The following is a 17046-nucleotide window of genomic DNA, read 5'->3' on the forward strand; positions in this document are numbered from 1 at the left end:
TTGGTGTTTAAAAGTCATTTTTTACCAATGTTTACAGAAAATATATGCACTATGACAGAAGAGAATCAAATCAGTAACACTTTCCTTCCAGCGCTATCTGCGAGCGGTTTCAACGTAGAATCGCCAAATGGAGTTCTCTTTCTAGAGTTCACGCATGTTTTTTGTAAACGGCCAATAAGCATGCTGTCAAAATTCAGTTTGAATGAAAATTCCGGACAAACCGTAACTCGCCGAGAATGGATGTTAGCATTTTATGAAAGAGAAAAGTTTTCTTTGTCATCTACTGCTATGACTTATAATCTGCGATTAATGGTTTGTCCGGAATATCCCTTCAAAGTGAATTTTGACAGTATGCTTATTGGCCCTTTTCAAAAAACACGCGTGAGTTTTTCTGGACGTGACAATAGGGAGGAGTCGTTTTTGTTCCAATTTTGCGTCAGAATGTTCCAGCCAGCCCGGGGACAACTTGACAGATAGTGCTTGTTTCATATATGTACCACTGATATGATGGTGGCGCTAGTATGCCTTCTCCGAACGAGTACCACGAACAACGAAACGAAATAGTTTCAAGAGAAAAGCGTTTTTCATTACGTGTGTTATGAACGCCGTCAATGCAGCAAGAACAACATTTAGAAAAAACGTATTCCAAAATGTGGATAAAGAAAACAATAATTAGAGAATAAATTTATTCCTAACTGGAAACTATCAGCAAGGTACATAAATTTAACTGGAAGTTGTTATTTTAGTTTTATTGTTTTGTGAAGTGTGTAATCGCTAAATCATTGGTGCTTTTTGCCCGAGAAATATGAATGAAAAACATTTTGGCCAATGAAATCAAATCACCAAGCCTAACAATTCGTGAACCTATGACATCTTGTTTCAAATTAATTTAGAACGTCAAGAATTCTAGAATTTTGTTTGGGATATGTAAGATTTTCTACACAGTTAGCAAAATTGGTTTTGGATAGAATTTGTGCGCTTTTACCAGAATTCTGGCAGCAGAATGCTGTCATGAAAGTACAATTATGCTCGACTCTTGCCAGAGTTTTGTTCGACTTTTGCAATAATTCTGTCCGGAAGATTTTGCGATGGTTTTGGTACGGATTCCTTCAAAATTCATTTCGCATTTTACTCGGCTCCAGCTCGACAGAAAACTAATGGAACGGCTTCTACCGGAAGATTTCATGTTGGTTCGATCCCGAAGATTTTCGGAAATTTCAATATAAGTGGAAGTGGCTCGATTTTGAAAGCCATCTTCTTGTATTTCTAAAAATCGATTTATTTTTCTTGGATTTTTTAGATCCAAAATGGAATCTATGTTTCTGTTAAGGTATGGTGGAACGAGGACAGTTTCTAATTTCAACAGCGAATAAATTCGGTGAAATGCTTAAATTGTTCATTTTTTACAGATAGAAAATATATATAGAAAATAATAGATGGGATGCGCCTTTATTAAATTTTGTTCCATTCAAGCCGCCATGACATCACCAAATCACCACAAAATTTGCTTATGAGTTCAATATATGGGAGCTGTCAAGTTGTCCCCGGGCTGGTTCCAGCTCCTGATTGGTTGATTCTGACTTTTTGCACCGTACGCAATGTTACCACAGACTAACAGACATAACACTCAAAAACAAAGCTTCGCCCGCTTTAAAGGTCATTTTAAATATATTTGTAGTTGGGACTGTGGCCACATTTGAAATTATGGCGCCACTGACATATGAACAAGCATATGGGGGATAGACTACTAGTGAAAAATTGTTCCCAAACCTGAGGGGTAACCCACCAGTAAATGAGTGATTGGGACTGTGAATAAAAGGTGGAGCTAGTGTTCTGGCAAAATTCTCGGATCGATGTTTTTTGAGGGAATTCCCTCATAGTGTTATGTCTGTTAGTATGTGATGTTACTGCAGGGATGGCGAAATGATGTTTGGCAGTGTTGCGATATTGATAGGAAAACATTGTCATTACTTTTGACGAAAAAAATTATTATCGTTGAAAGAGTAAAAATGATGAAATTGAATAGAAATTGTGCGGTAAAGTAGAACAAGTATCAACCACATACTTGCCGTATACGTGGTTGATTAGCTTTAACCGAAATTAAGACAGTAACCAAACCATAATCTAAAATATTTCAGAAAATGGCTTCACCAAACCTTACTAAACACCCATGGCATGGAAAAATGGACGCCCTTCATCAATATAGTGGATTCAAGATACAAAATATCGCAGGCATAAAATAAATTAACAAGAATCCATTTTCATTAATAAAAATAGCAACACTGTTCGGAAGATTTCGGCAGGAAGGAAAAATAAGAAGCCGATTTTCGTCTTGTTTTAGGAAAGTACCATCTCTATCTTTTGAAATACATGTGTTTTGACCAGTGTTTCAAAAATCACTCCAATCAGCATGCGTTGAAAAAAACCATAGTTTGACAAATCATTAAAATCCATGATTTCATCACTCATGGTTTTTTTGGCTCCTGAGGAGTGAAAACAGGTTGCTAGATTATAATTGCAGCATACAGTTTAAAAGCCCGAGCTCAATTTAGATTTTCAATTTTCATTTTATCAAGCACAAAAGCAAAACAGATCATGGCGAAAGCTTCCATTCGATAGACCTCGAAGGTCATTTAGTGCTATTTTAGCTATAAGTCGATTTACACCAAAAGAACGCGCTGAAATCGTAGCGCTTTATATTGAAAACGATCGTTCAATAATGAAAACTCCACCCTTTCCGGCGGAGTAAATAAACAAAATTGTCGAATTTGGGGGACCCAGAACCCACAAGTTTTACATCAAACAACACTGCACGACCAGAAAGTAACTGTTTTGGCCGGAGTGTGCTCCACAACAATCATCGGTCCTTATTTTTTCAAAGAGGGAGAGACCATCGACAACGCACGCTACCGTTGGATTTTGGCGAACTTTGTCTGTCCACAAATGCAGAAAAAAAAGGTCTGAAAACTTCTATTTTCAACAAGACGGGGCACCTCGCCACACCGCAATCAAGTTCTTGCAGAGCAAATTCACAGGACGCGTTGTCTCAAAAAATAGTGATTTGGAATGGCCTCCTCGTTCTCCGGATACGGTGTCAGACTTTTTTCTGTGGGGTTACTTGAAAAGTAAAGTGTATTCTAGCAATCCTAAGTACCTTGACGAATTCAAAGCTAATATACGAGCTGAAATTGATGCGATTAAGCCCGAAATGATGTCCAATGTCATGCAAAATGCCCGCAAAAGAACTGCTTTTTGTGTATCAAATGGGGGTGGTTATTTAATCGACGTTGAATAATAAACCTGGTTTATAACAAATAGCATAAAATATCCCAAAAAACTTGTTTACTTCTGAAAACGGCTAAAAATGGCGGAGTTGTTCAATGTTGTAAAAGGATACATTCAGCTGGCGCACCCTGTACCTTCTGCTGGGATAATTGAGAAATTAAACATACAAATCTTGAAGACCTGTTAGCAAAGTTTGAAATTAAATTCGGTCTATAAGCGGCGACAGAACAAGAATCACAAACCGGAGTGGACAGGAGGAGCCAAAACCAGGAGTGAAAACCAAAGAGTCAAAACCCACTTGGATTGCTTTGATTTTTTTACTCACTCCCAGAAACGTGCATAACAATGATTGGTTTCCACCGCTCCTTTGGAAACAGGCTCCTTGGTGTGAAATGTGTGGTTTATTTGAAACACTGGTTTTGACAGCTCGCAGTTTTCAGTAGCAGTTTGATCACTCGCACATTGAAAGTGCGGCGTCCAGGTTGGTGGGAAGTGCGCAATACCCAACAATCATATAGAACAAGAGATATTAGGGCATGTTCAGGAGCGTTTTATTTTGTATAGAAGTTTCAAAGTAGAACTGGAACTGACTGAAACAATTCCATCCCCAGCAGAGCGTTTTGTTTTGTAATTTCGAACAGTTTTGTTTTAAAATTTTAACTGTTATACGACGCTGTTCTATTAGAGCATGTTCAGGAGTGTTTTAGTTTTAGATTCAAAATGTTGATAGTTCTATAATATAAAACTGAAAATTTTAAAACTAGAACTTTCTGTTCCCAACAGCAGTTTTAGCGGATGTTCTATTCAGTTTAAAATTTATGTCTCGCCATACCTGCAGCGTTACTTCATTCAAGTTTATTTTTCCCCAGTCTATCGGGTCTAAGTCTATGTACTTTAAAATACATGAAACGTCGAGATTTGATGTTATTTCGAAAAAAAATAACGAAAATTAACTTTTTTGGACTTTTTTTGTTCAAAGGGGGGAAATTTCAAAATCGAGCTGGTATTTTTGATGCCAAATGACTTCAAAATGCATAAAGCGTCAAAATTTGATGTAATCTCGAAAAATTTTTTTTAACGAAAATTGACTTTTTTGACGATTTTTGTTCAAAGGGGGGAGGAAAATTTCAAAATCGAAATTGCATTTATATTGCCAAATGACTTTAAAATGCATGAAACGTCGAGATTTGATGCAAAATCGAAAAAAAAATTTTAACGAAAGTTCTTTTTTGGACTTTTTTTTGTTCGAAAGGGGGAAAATTTCAAAATCGAACTGGTATTTTTGATGCCAAATGACTTCAAAATGCATAAAGCGTGAAAATTTAATGTAATCTCGAAAAATTTTTTAACGAGGATTGACTTTTTTGACGATTTTTGTTCAAAAGGGGGAGTAAAGGAAAATTTCAAAATCGAATTTGCATTTTTGATGCCAAATGACTTTAAAATGCATGAAACGTCGAGATTTGATGCAAAATCGAAAATTTTTTTTAACGAAAGTTCTTTTTTGGACTTTTTTGTTCAAAGAGGGGAAAATTTCAAAATCGAACTGGGTATTTTTGATGCCAAATGACTTCAAAATGCATGAAACGTCGAGATTCGATGCAACCTCGAAAAATTTTTTTTAACGAAGGTCCTTTTTTGGACTTTTTTTGTTCAAAGTGAGGAACATTTCAAAATCGAGCTGGTATTTTTGATGCCAAATGACTTCAAAATGCATAAAGCGTCAAAATTTGATCTAATCTCGAAATTTTTTTTTTAACGAAAATTGACTTTTTTGACGATTTTTGTTCAAAGGGGGGAGTAAAGGAAAATTTCAAAATCGAATTTGCATTTTTGATGCCAAATGACTTTAAAATGCATGAAACGTCGAGATTTGATGCAAAATCGAAAAAAAATTTTTAACGAAAGTTCTTTTTTGGACTTTTTTTGTTCAAAAGGGGGAAAATTTCAAAATCGAACTGGTATTTTTGATGCCAAATGACTTCAAAATGCATAAAGCGTCAAAATTCGATGTAATCTTGGAAAAAAATTTTTAACGAAAATTGACTTTTTTGGCAATTTTTGTTCAAAGGGGGGAGTAAAGGAAAATTTCAAAATCGAATTTGCATTTTTGATGCCAAATGACTTTAAAATGCATGAAACGTCGAGATTTGATGCAATCTTAAAAAAAAAAAATTTAACGAAAGTTCTTTTTTGAACTTTTTTTTGTTCAAAGGGGGGAAAATTTCAAAATCGAGCTGGTATTTTTGATGCCAAATGACTTCAAAATGCATAAAGCGTCAAAATTTGATGCAATCTCGAAAAATTTTTTTTAACGAAAATTGACTTTTTTGACGATTTTTGTTCAAAGGGTGGAGTAAAGGAAAATTTCAAAATCGAATTTGCATTTTTGATACCAAATGACTTTAAAATGCATGAAACGTCGAGATTCGATGCAATCTCGAAAAAAAAATTTTTAACGAAAGTTCTTTTTTGAACTTTTTTTGTTCAAAGGGGAGAAAATTTCAAAATCGAGCTGGTATTTTTGATGCCAAATGACTTCAAAATGCATAAAGCGTCAAAATTTGATGCAATCTCGAAAAAAATTTTTTAACGAAAATTGACTTTTTTGACGATTTTTGTTCAAAGGGTGGAGTAAAGGAAAATTTCAAAATCGAATTTGCATTTTTGATACCAAATGACTTTAAAATGCATGAAACGTCGAGATTCGATGCAATCTCGAAAAAATTTTTTTTAACGAAAGTTCTTTTTTGAACTTTTTTTCAAAGGGGGGAAAATTTCAAAATCGAGCTGGTATTTTTGATGCCAAATGACTTCAAAATTCATAAAGCGTCAAAATTTGATGTAATCTCGAATTTTTTTTTTAACGAAAATTAACATTTTTTGACGATTTTTGTTCAAAGGGGGGAGTAAAGGAAAATTTCAAAATCGAATTTGCATTTTTGATTCCAAATGACTTTAAAATGCATGAAACGTCGAGATTTGATGCAATCTCGAAAAAATTTTTTTAACGAAAATTGATTTGTTTTTTGTTCAAAGGGGGGTCCCAATGGTATCATTCCGAAGACTTTAACTGGGCGCTTCCTTTCTTTTGCATTGGCCTGCTAAGCCAAACCAAATGTTTCAATTTCATTAGTTCTCATCAGCTTAAAAATGAGCTCCTTTTCTTGTGGGACATCACGCTTGACTTGACGCTTGCTCAGGAACACAAATTGTGTTTCCGTTTTTTGGGGCTAGCGTCGAACCAGCGCTAGCTTAGTCCGTTAATTAAGTTTGTGTCGGATTCTGATGAGACAAAGTCGAAAAACAAATTCCATTACTAATTTAGCTTCCTGTTTCTGAGAAAGCTCACATCATTGACATGCGTTGCGATTAAATCAATCGTTGAAACGAGATTCTCAACCCGACCCCGGGGTACGTGTCGACGAAAATGGATGTGAAACAATTAAAGATACGCTAAATAGGTTAATATTGAACATAGTTTTATTATTTTAAATTCTCATGTCATAATTACGTACAATTCTAAACAGTTTAATGATTTTACAATGCTAGATTCTCGAAAAGTACAATAGTTGTATTGCTGTAGCTTTAATTTTATCGAAACGGTTCCAATCAGGTGGCCTTCCAAAAATAAAAGTGCATTCCGAGAATTACGTTCAAATAATAATGAGATGAAAAATTATAAAACTAATAAGCGCTACTTTATACTCGAGAGCAACGGAATGCAAAAACATTCCACAAAACATAATAAGAGTGTAGAAGAGGGGAAAAAATGGTGCATGGAATCGATGATGTTCGTGCATGCCACAATTTGTTGTACTCGTCGTCGTCGTCGCCGCCGTCGAATGCTATTGCTCCTGCCGCAGCGAACTGATACAGTTCAGCAGCTTGGCAATCTGGTCCCGCGTTTGCCGTTCCTGGTCCATCAGCTGCCGCCGCACCGTTTGCATCGAGTGGTACTCTTCATCCACGCTTTGTTTCCGCTGCTGGAGCTGCTCGTGGCGTGCCTTCTGCAGAGCGTTTCGTCGCAGTAGGCGCTTGCGAAGCACTTGATCTGTTGTTTACGTGCGCGCGCGATGTGTGGGATTTGAGGTTATATATGTACAGGAGCGTGGAAAATGGAAAATAAAACATAAGCGAAATGAAGTGATGTAAAGGATAAAGCTAGAGGGAGGGTGCCTAATGAGCCACCTGATTGAGAAGTAAGCGCAGTGATGAAAGATGATGAAAGTTTAAATATTCTACTGGTTACGATAGTACGAATACTAGCGGTAAGACTAATTATGCTGTAATTTACCCCGCTGTTGGCTCTGCTGAGCGACGGTTGCCTGCTGCTTCTTCTGGAGACACACCGGACAAATGTTGTCCCGCTGGCGGAGAAGTTGCGGGTTGAAAATGCTATTGCTGTGGCAGCGCAGATGATAGATGTTGCAGCAGTACACGCACGCGCTGAGGCTGTCCGGTGATCCTGCGTCAAAATGAGATTAATTAATATAAAAATAACAAACAGCCGTTGTGCGAATATCACAATACCTGATTTGTTACACACGATACAGGTCTTGCTTTCCAGCTCCGACAGCATCAGTTTCGAGTTCTCTCCAGAAGCCGTACCGGACGGTCCAACTCGAGCCGCTGACGAGGACGACGAGGAACCGGACGAGCCGGAACGTGTCGTTCCGGCTCCGGTACTGGAAGCGATCAGATCGAAATGCTTTCGCTTTTTCACGCCACGGGTGGACGGTGGCGAATACAGAATCGGACGCTTGTTCTTCCGCTTGGTGATGTGGTGTACCTGCTGCTCGTAGTAGTCGATCTTACCGTAGTGGAAGTCCTTCCGTTCGGTGCTGTTACAGCTGCGCCGTTTGCGTTCCGTTTTACGCGTCGCTAAAGCTTTGCTTTCTTCCAGCGTAAGCAGACCGAAAATTTTCAAAAACACTGGCTGTTCTAACTCGAAAATGTCCGTTGGTTGGGGATCGACGTGCTCCTCGATTGGATAGGGGGTGCGATCAACGGAATCATCGGATGCTTTTACGGAGATGGGTGTGGAAGAGCGAGAGTTCGGTGATGAATCGGATGAAGCGCCACTGGAAGGACGTTTGCTTGCTGTACCCGGCAGTGGATCACTCTTGGTTTTGCTTATGATCTTGGTTTGGCGTGTGAAAACCGGAACGGATGCTGGTTTTGGAGCTTCGTCCGCTTGGTTGGTTTGCGAGAGGCTGTGGTGTTTGGCTTTGTTCAATGCCTGAAGAAGGTTAAGTCGACTCTTCGTGATGGCTACGGTGGCCGGCAGTTCAGGTGGATCGTATTCTTCCTCTTCATCTTTGATCTCAAGTGGTGGTAGTTCTTGGATAACTTTCGTGGGGATAGGTCGCGGTAGGGACTCCAGCTTGGGAAGGGCACGGATCAGTTTCTTCGGAACGTTGATCGATTCGGGGGCAATTTGTCGCAGGGCCTGCTCGTTGACTAAGGTTTTGGCGTTAGAAAAGGTTATGTTGGTGAAGGGTGGATTGGAACCGAAACTTTTAGGAGCCACGCGCTCTTCCTTCGGTTTGAGAAGGGAGATTTGTTTCTGATTGGCCGGGTAGACCATGGTTGGGGAGATTGACGAGCCGGTGCTGCTGCTGCGAGATTCTTCCTTTTCCTTTTTCGGACGGGGTTCGTCGAAGGCGGCGAGCCTTGTGGAATGAAACAAAAAAAAATCATTTATAATACACTCCGAAATAAGGGAATTTTTTATCGGAAGGCTTTCAATTAATTAAAATTAAATTAACCAACAAAACAATCACTCACTCATACTTATGCACCAGCTGAGCCTCATTCAGCCGCTCGGTCACGTTGCGTGGCGTATACTTGGTGTTGAAGGACATCTCGTAGTGAGTGGACAGGGCTCGGGACACGTAGCCGTAGGCGATCTCCCGATCGAGGTCCACATACTCCTTACTGGTCAGCTGTTTGAGATAAGCGCGAACAAGATCGTCCAATTCCTGCACCAGTGGACGCTGCTCGTTACCGATTTCCACCATTTCCGCCTCCAGCTCGAGCAGGTAGCTCTTCAGTTTGCTGACCTGGTGAATGTTATTTTTAGTTCACCAAACAAGGTCACATATCAGTATGATATAGCATTGAAAATTAGAATGGTTCTCGCTCGTAGATTCCATCTTCTCGGATGACGTTTACAAAATTGAGGCGATTTGAAATCCAATAAAACCAGTCGATTTCAGTCAAATTGTAACCTAATTAGTACATTGTTTCATAAATCATCATCATCATCATTAACGAAAAAGCTAATGCTTTCCATTCCATCAACAGCCCATTTTGATAAGTCAACCATGAAGATGGATTCTGTAGAGCGGTGGTATGTAATTTACTGTCGTTGCTACACACGGAAGCCGCGAGGAACAACCACGTAAAATATTCGATTCACTCACCTGACTCTGGGTCAACCCATTGGACAATTTCGCGGCCAAGAGCTGCAAAAAACAAAGAAACATTAAATTTCAGCTGTTTCACAGTGCTGAGCAGACATTCGGCATGCGTCACATTTTGTTTTCCATTATTGCACATACAACTCAAATCACGCCTGCTGCTTCGATTATCATCGAGTAGCACACAACGCGAGGATCAATCACAACATGGCAGCAGCAGGTATATCGTTCCCCTTCCGACCCGTGCTAGTTAGAACAAAGCATGCCACCAACACCGGAAATAGTTCACTGGCCGACCTTGTGGCCGTGTCGGAACGGTACACTTCCAATTTAGCACCTTTGTGTCACACATTATCGTGTTTTTATCGCACACTCTAATTGCCTTACCTGGTGTACTTTTACGAAGTGACGCAGGGATCGCTGACAGTAGACGAGATCATCCTTCAGTTCGTTCGGTATCTGGAACCGAAGCATTTTATCCTTGAGGGTGACGTTCACCATTAGGCACTGTCTGTGCCACTAAATACAGTAATTAGACAGGCACTCTTCTTAACGCACGTTTGCTTATCACTTTGAACCTGTTTCACACACTATTATTTTTCGTTCACTAGATACGGTGAAATAATATTGTTCTGCTACTACTGCCAACAACAGCAAACACGGAGTACTGATTGAGCAGAACGGTGAGAGCAATTTTTATGCTGACTGACCTGCTGACTGATTGCTTACCGATGATGATGCGGGTAAAGAAACCGGAGAGGGAGGGAGGTGCGTGTATGTGCAACCAATATTCTCTCAAGCTATTCGGTGCGCCCTCTTGGCCCGGTGCGTGGCATATGGAGAAAAAATTCGCACACGGATGACGTTGACGGTTGATTGGGATGATTGGCGCGCAATGGGTTTCTCTGCCGGTCTGGGAATGTGAAGCAGTTTTTACAGAACATGAAGAAAGGACTATTTCCGGTTTGAATGCATTGGCACCGATGCAAACCGAACTAGACAGAAACGCGGCCGTCTAAGTATCAATTTTAAATTTTATATTTTAAAGAAATAAATCTTCTACCTAATGACGATAGCGCCACCACAGTGGCGTGCGGACGACCCATTCATATTACCCGTTATTTGACAGGTACATGGTACGTTGATACACACTTGGTAGGCCAGACAATGTGCGTTTGTGGCAGAGCTGCCAGCCGATTTTGCTCGAAATCTGCATTTTTATAATGTTTTAATTTGTATTCAATGAATTTGTGCGCATTCAAAGAACAAAGCATCCCAGTAAACGAAATGGCGGACAGGCAGGTTAAACTAGATGCTGGCGATCGGTAAGCTATTGAAACGTTGTTCTAGGCTATCCGCCGTAACTTGCCGTTTACTGTAAAAGTAGTGTGGGATAGTTTGAACACAATAGACCTTTCTCGTCCGACCTAAACCCCCTTTTTTCTTATTTTTAATCGAAAGATTACACATTTTTAAGAATATTTCCGTTAAAATCAGACTTTTTAGAGCTATCGTGATTTTTTAATGATTTTTTAAAGTTTGAAAAATGCAAGAATGTTGAATATTTTTTTCACCTTTGCAAGAATGGTGAGACTCAAAAAGTGTGTTTGGGCAGCACTGGTATGTATATTATTTCTTGAGTTCTTGGCAACGCGGCAAATGAAGTGGTGAGTTGCGGTACAAAATTCATTGGCAATGTAAACAAAATAAAGTGAACCTCTCGCTGTAGAGCATTGCATGAAAATGTTTAACCTCACCTATTTGACAGTTCAGAGAGTTTGTTTACATGGTATTGAAATGTTTTGTTGATTCGATCATAGTATGAGAAACTTGGTTCGGTTCGATGCTAAATATTAACACCTTGTAAACTAGCTCGCTCAGTTGTAATTTGTCATCATCATACAATGTTCCGTTAAATTTGGCATTTCGACTTTTGTTGTACATGATTCGTTGAAGTGAGCCATTTCTATCCAAACATTTGGAAAAGGCTTGCTCCAAAATGCAAGTTGATAGTTGATGCAAAAATGGAAATTAAAAGTATTTTTTCTAATTTGATGCGAATTTGTTATACATTCCTAACGTCGTCTGCCCCTAGTTCTGTGCTCCTGTGCTACCCGAACAGGGTATTTGATACAAAAACATATGCACATGTTTGCCTGTACAGCCTCACCATTTCTCATTCTCACTCTTATCAAAACTAGCGTGGATTCTTTTTGCCTTGTGCGAATGGTTCTCGTGTACGCACCCGGTGTACGTACACGGATGCTTGAACTAGAGTTTTTACACCGTTCGCTTGGGTTCGAGGCGAACCTGTACTTCGAGACGAAGCATGTTTAAGGTTGAACGCATGCACGAAATTTTGTACATAGTTACAAACCTGTCAATGTTCATGGGAGATCTTGTTCCAAGAGCAGATGTCCATGATAACTCTTGATAAATGATAAATGATTGATTGAAACAGAAAATTTAGTAAGATTTATAAAGCTTAGACTTGTAGTTCTTCGATGAACCAAAAAAGAAAATAGAAAAAAGTTTTAATTTCGGAAAATGGCATCAAAAAAACTGAAAAAGCTTATATTTTAATGTTAAATTCGCTTACTTTTCTTCAAAATAATGTGGAGAATTTTTTTAATTCAGTTTTCCGTGGCTCATCGACTGGCTACACATATGCACTCTCATTAAAATATGAAGTCAATCAGCTGATAAGTTTTTGAGTTATCGCGTCTGCCAATTTGAAAAATGCGGTTTCGTGAAAAATCCCTATTAAAGTCTGGTCATCAAATTAGATTTAACCTGAGACGAGACATGCAAATAGCAAAAAATCGAACGTCAAATGCAGCCAGTCTATTTAAACTATATGAAGCAGAAAGAGAGGCTATGTGAGACGAACTATAGAATGAACAGAAAAAAGAAAAAGAAAACATCTATACGCAAGTCACGTTTCAGGATTTAACTTATTTTTTCTACCTTTTGGTGTAATATCAGGCCTTAAAAGAATTTGCTTGCGTTTGGTGTCCAAGTAGAAACAATATGCGCAATCATACGAAATAAAACTATCAAATTTTTAAATATAATGAATTTGACCAAAACTTTTTCTCAATGTTTACGTTTGGCAGTTAGACCCTCTTCAAATTTTTGGGTAGAATTTAGTTTAATTGTTGCAATCAATTTCATTTGGTTTGCTTTTTTGCTAAATCACAACGTTAGTCACAACACATTTTGACCATCTTTGGTAATTGATGACCATTACAACCCATTCTAGGTCCGCTCCAGTTGCAGCTGTTTCATCCCGTCCGGAACCGAGTCAACCGATGGTCTAGCCTGCGACGCGCTCGGCTGTTGCTACGTCAATGGCGCAGCCACCAGCCAGGGACTTGGATTAAAGTCAAAAATATCAGGTACGCCAGGTGGTGTTGCTGCAATCGGTTTGCCGTCGGACATTCCCCTAACCAGAATATTCAGCGGTTCCGATTCGAAGGAGGCAGCCACAGAAGCACAGACTCCTTTGGTTCAGCAATACGCTCCGGCAGGACGATGCTCGTGGAAGATCACGCAGTTCCGGTCCTGTGCACAAGAACAGGCCGATTTGACCCTGTGCGAAGGTTTCAACGAGTCGCTCAGGCATTAGTAGCAGAGTCCTTGCACCTACAGCTTGTTGAGTGAGCAATTCCGACGAAACCACACCGTTCGCACCAAGTTGGATCACAATAATAAGTGCGACGTCGAGAAGAAGACTTCCCGAGAGCTACAAGCAATGCTACAAGATTAAATAGCAGGGTATTTTTAACGTGACCATGGTATAACGTAGCGGATCTAGACAGATTTATCCCGCAGAATAAGATAGCAAAATTACCCAAAAACTAACAGCTGCTCTCGTTAGATTAAATCCCAGGAAGTATAATTTTCATTGCATTATTTAGTCAACCGAAATTGAAGCTAGGAATTAACTTTCGAAAGCTAGCCGCGGTTTCACGTATCCTGGCACTAAGTAGAGTGTGCTAAGTTATTACAAATATCAGTTCTCAATGGTAGATTATTACAAAGTTCTGGTCGTGACCAGAACCACCACCGATGCGGAAATCATCGCATCTATGACCAGTACGACAAGGAGGGTCTGATGACTAACAGTTTCCGAGCGGCACCACCATAACACACGGCACCGGCGACATGTATATCCACAACATACTAATGACTTATCCTTCCGAAAAAGTGAATAAAAATCTACTCTAGCTAAGCAACAAACGTTTTGACTATGCAGTTTATCATTCGCTGCCTAATTATTCCCTGCCAATTTGAACAAGACAACAATTGCAGATAGCTTTATTGCGGTGCCAAAATGATGCCAACTCGGGATGGAATATAACAAGTAATTTCACCTTCCCAATATTCATCCGGAATGTACAATCCTCTCCATTCTTATCAATCCTTCAAACTCCTTATCGTCAGTACTGAGCACTGTTTTGCACTTGCCGGCTACATCAACGACAATGCGATAATTGGTGAAACTTTTGCTTCAATGTAACTTGAACACGAATAAAAAATTGTTGAACTTGTTACCTATAAAGTTCAGGTAAACTTCATCTAAAAAATGAGTTATCAATCGGGTCATATTGTTGGGACTTATCCCATGATCGAACAAACAACTGTGTACAAATCCTTATCCTTCATCCAGAAATCAATCGTTTTATAAACCAAAGCTTGATCTTGTGATTCAGCATATGCCAACGGAGTTTCCATCCAGCGTCGATTGGTCAGTGTATGAACCAGGTTCCCAATGTACCAATCCTTATCCTTCTTGAGTTGATTTTCTTCAAAGAGCATCGAAAGTGTGGAATCAAAAGTTTTGCATGTAAACAAACTCTCTGAACTGTCAGAATAGTTAGGTTATACACTTTCGTGCAGTGTTCTATGTTTTTGCCAGGTATATGAATGAATTATTTTAGCATCAGTGATGCCAGGTCTATTTAAACAATAGCTTGCAGTAAAAATATAAAAGTTTGCAGATTTCCGCAAAAATCTTTAATAAATTTGACATAGAAATGTAGTGTCTTGATATTTTCAATGATCAGAAACGTTGAAGGCTGGGTAAAATTAGCTGACTTAGGCTTTGTTCTGCTAAATATTCGTAATCTGCAAAAATCTGCAGCGAAACTGCAAAATCCGCAGATTTAGTAATATATATGCAGATCTGGCATCGTTTTAGTATTCCCCACAGGAAATTCATCCAAATGGTGTAAAAATACGGGGAAACAAGGCAAGATAGGTATTCAGAATATGGGGTTAAATGAGCAGCTCGCACAATTTTTGATTTTTTCAATAGTTAGAGGTACCAAATCATCGCGGCAATATGCAGTAACGCATCGGGGATAAAAAAGGAAGCATTCTAGCGTATAAAATTTTTTGACGAGAAAGGTCTATTAGCACTGGGTGGAAATGTACCTATTTGTGCGTACTCTCTCCGTAGTGTATTGTTATTGCAACATAAATCACCGCTGTTCATAATGCTCGCTCATGTTTTTGATGTAAATTTCGTTTAAATAGCGGTCCATGAACGTTGTCTTTGAACAAGATAGGTGTAGTAATTTTTGTTGTGTATTTGTAAATAAATAGCATAGAGATTAGATAGGCCACCGCTCTCCTCTTGCTGCAAAAGTGTTGTAATTATGTTGTACCATAACGATGACAGCACCGTCGCAGTGCGGTTTTTTGTATAGACACTCATAGTAATAGACCAGCGAAGGTACTTTTATCGAGCCAAATGAACTGTCAAAATCCAGAGCCAAACGAGCATGACGTCATTCAATGCAAACAAGCAGAACAAGTATTGCAATTTTATTTAAAAAAAAATATATTTTGTTATTCACAGTACGCTTCATTTTTCGTGTTCGTATTAGTATTTCACAATGTTATTTAGAAAGATATTTATTTTGTTCAATATAACTACACAAAAAGTATTTTACTTATGCTCTTTTTCATCAACTTTGTGTTTCTGAAGAAATTGGATTTTTTTTCTTTCTTTTCTCAATTTCTTGTTGCTCAGTATCAAACATATAACTTCTCTTTTGATTCATATATTGAGCCACTTGAAAAATTATTTTCATAAAAACAGATGATCGAATACAGTCGAGCACGTTCGAGCTTGCACATTTTTGGGTGATGCCAGTTTAACATGCTTGTTTTTCTAGTTGCCAGTTTTGCGGTTTTTACCAGCCCCCTGTCAAGGACGACGTCTCTGTACAGCCAGCATCACTGCCATGAAAGGCAAAACATTGATTTTGAATCGAATGATTAGAAGCTGTATTTAGTTACAAAATGTCGATTTTCTGAATGATATGATATTAAATCATCCCACAAGATGCAAAACGTCGTGAGGAATGCTTGAATATCGAGCATAGTGCCGAACATAATTCTTTGTTTGGGGCTTTATAGCTATAACGCCCCATATATGTAGGTCGCTGTCAAACTCCATATGATGGTATAGGGTTGCCAGGGGGCTGGTTTTTACATCCGCGAGTCTATTACTATGAGTGTTTATAGTTTTTTGGTGTTAAACGTTTTGTTTTGGTCGTGAGGAAGGCGGCCATCGTGTTAGAATGTGACGAACCACGGTTGAAGACAGGCGTCGTTTTTCGGAAAAGATTACCGCCACAATAGCTTGTGAGTGAAGTTCGCGTTTGTGACGAAAGAGATTCCCGTCGAAAATGCCGGCCCGTGGTTCGGTCAAAGGTTTCCGTGGTTCAGGATCGCCGTCGGGGGAAGCAAATTGTAAAGGAGTTTACAAATAATACTTATTTTCGGATTCATTATCTACTCACATAAACTTAACAGTATACTAGGTAATCACCACCAAATTATAGGAAGAATCAATGGTGAAATTGGTATTGCACACCAAAACTTACCACAATCTGACTTTCATTAAGATTTTTGGTCAGAGATCTTGTTTCACTACTATACTTACAGACAATTCCACAATTTCCCACATTCGTTGGCGAAATGAAGTGCACTAAACAAACAAATAAAAGCGAGAACACGCCAATCGTTAAAAAAACTATTTTAACCTTAAGCCAAACATGAACCGCCGCATCTTTGAAAAACGCAAAAAATAACCAAGTCCATTTCATCCGACAGAAAATGTTGTCTAAGGATTAAAATTGCCTTTAAATCGCATTCGCATTTGTTGGCAATTAGCCCAGGCGAGTTGAGTCAAACGTCAAACTGTTTGAATCGCCTGGCCATGTTCGTCCGCCTTTTTTGACTGGGATAGTGCTCACCACTGTTCCTTATGATCGGTCACTTTTACTTCAAAGAGAATAGTGAAAGAGACGAAGAGTGAAAA

General features: G+C 39.0%; 2 protein-coding genes across 3 annotated transcripts; one reads left to right on the forward strand and one right to left on the reverse strand.

The window, feature by feature from the left end:
* Positions 1–6750: 6750 nt before the first annotated feature.
* On the reverse strand, positions 6751–10453 carry LOC131687562 (uncharacterized). 2 transcript variants are annotated; one of them, XM_058971654.1, is made up of 6 exons: positions 10098–10453; positions 9714–9755; positions 9076–9350; positions 7819–8960; positions 7583–7753; positions 6751–7339 (listed from the first exon to the last, which is right to left on the reverse strand). In XM_058971654.1, exons 1-6 carry the CDS (start codon positions 10209–10211, stop codon positions 7134–7136), a joined length of 1950 nt encoding a protein of 649 aa, XP_058827637.1. In that variant the 5' UTR covers positions 10212–10453; the 3' UTR covers positions 6751–7133. The 2 variants fall into 2 exon arrangements, with proteins under 2 accessions (XP_058827637.1, XP_058827644.1); XM_058971661.1 differs by lacking the exon at positions 10098–10453 and adding an exon at positions 9852–9951.
* A 2141-nt stretch (positions 10454–12594) lies between these two features.
* LOC131687577 (coiled-coil-helix-coiled-coil-helix domain-containing protein 10, mitochondrial-like) lies at positions 12595–13952 on the forward strand. Its single transcript, XM_058971670.1, has 2 exons — positions 12595–12912; positions 12973–13952. The coding sequence occupies exons 1-2, from the start codon at positions 12784–12786 to the stop codon at positions 13336–13338; spliced, it is 495 nt and encodes a 164-aa protein (XP_058827653.1). The 5' UTR covers positions 12595–12783; the 3' UTR covers positions 13339–13952.
* The last annotated feature ends 3094 nt before the right edge of the window (positions 13953–17046 follow it).

Source organism: Topomyia yanbarensis, chromosome 1 (genome assembly GCF_030247195.1).
Source record: "Topomyia yanbarensis strain Yona2022 chromosome 1, ASM3024719v1, whole genome shotgun sequence".
NCBI classification, from domain to species: domain Eukaryota; kingdom Metazoa; phylum Arthropoda; class Insecta; order Diptera; family Culicidae; genus Topomyia; species Topomyia yanbarensis.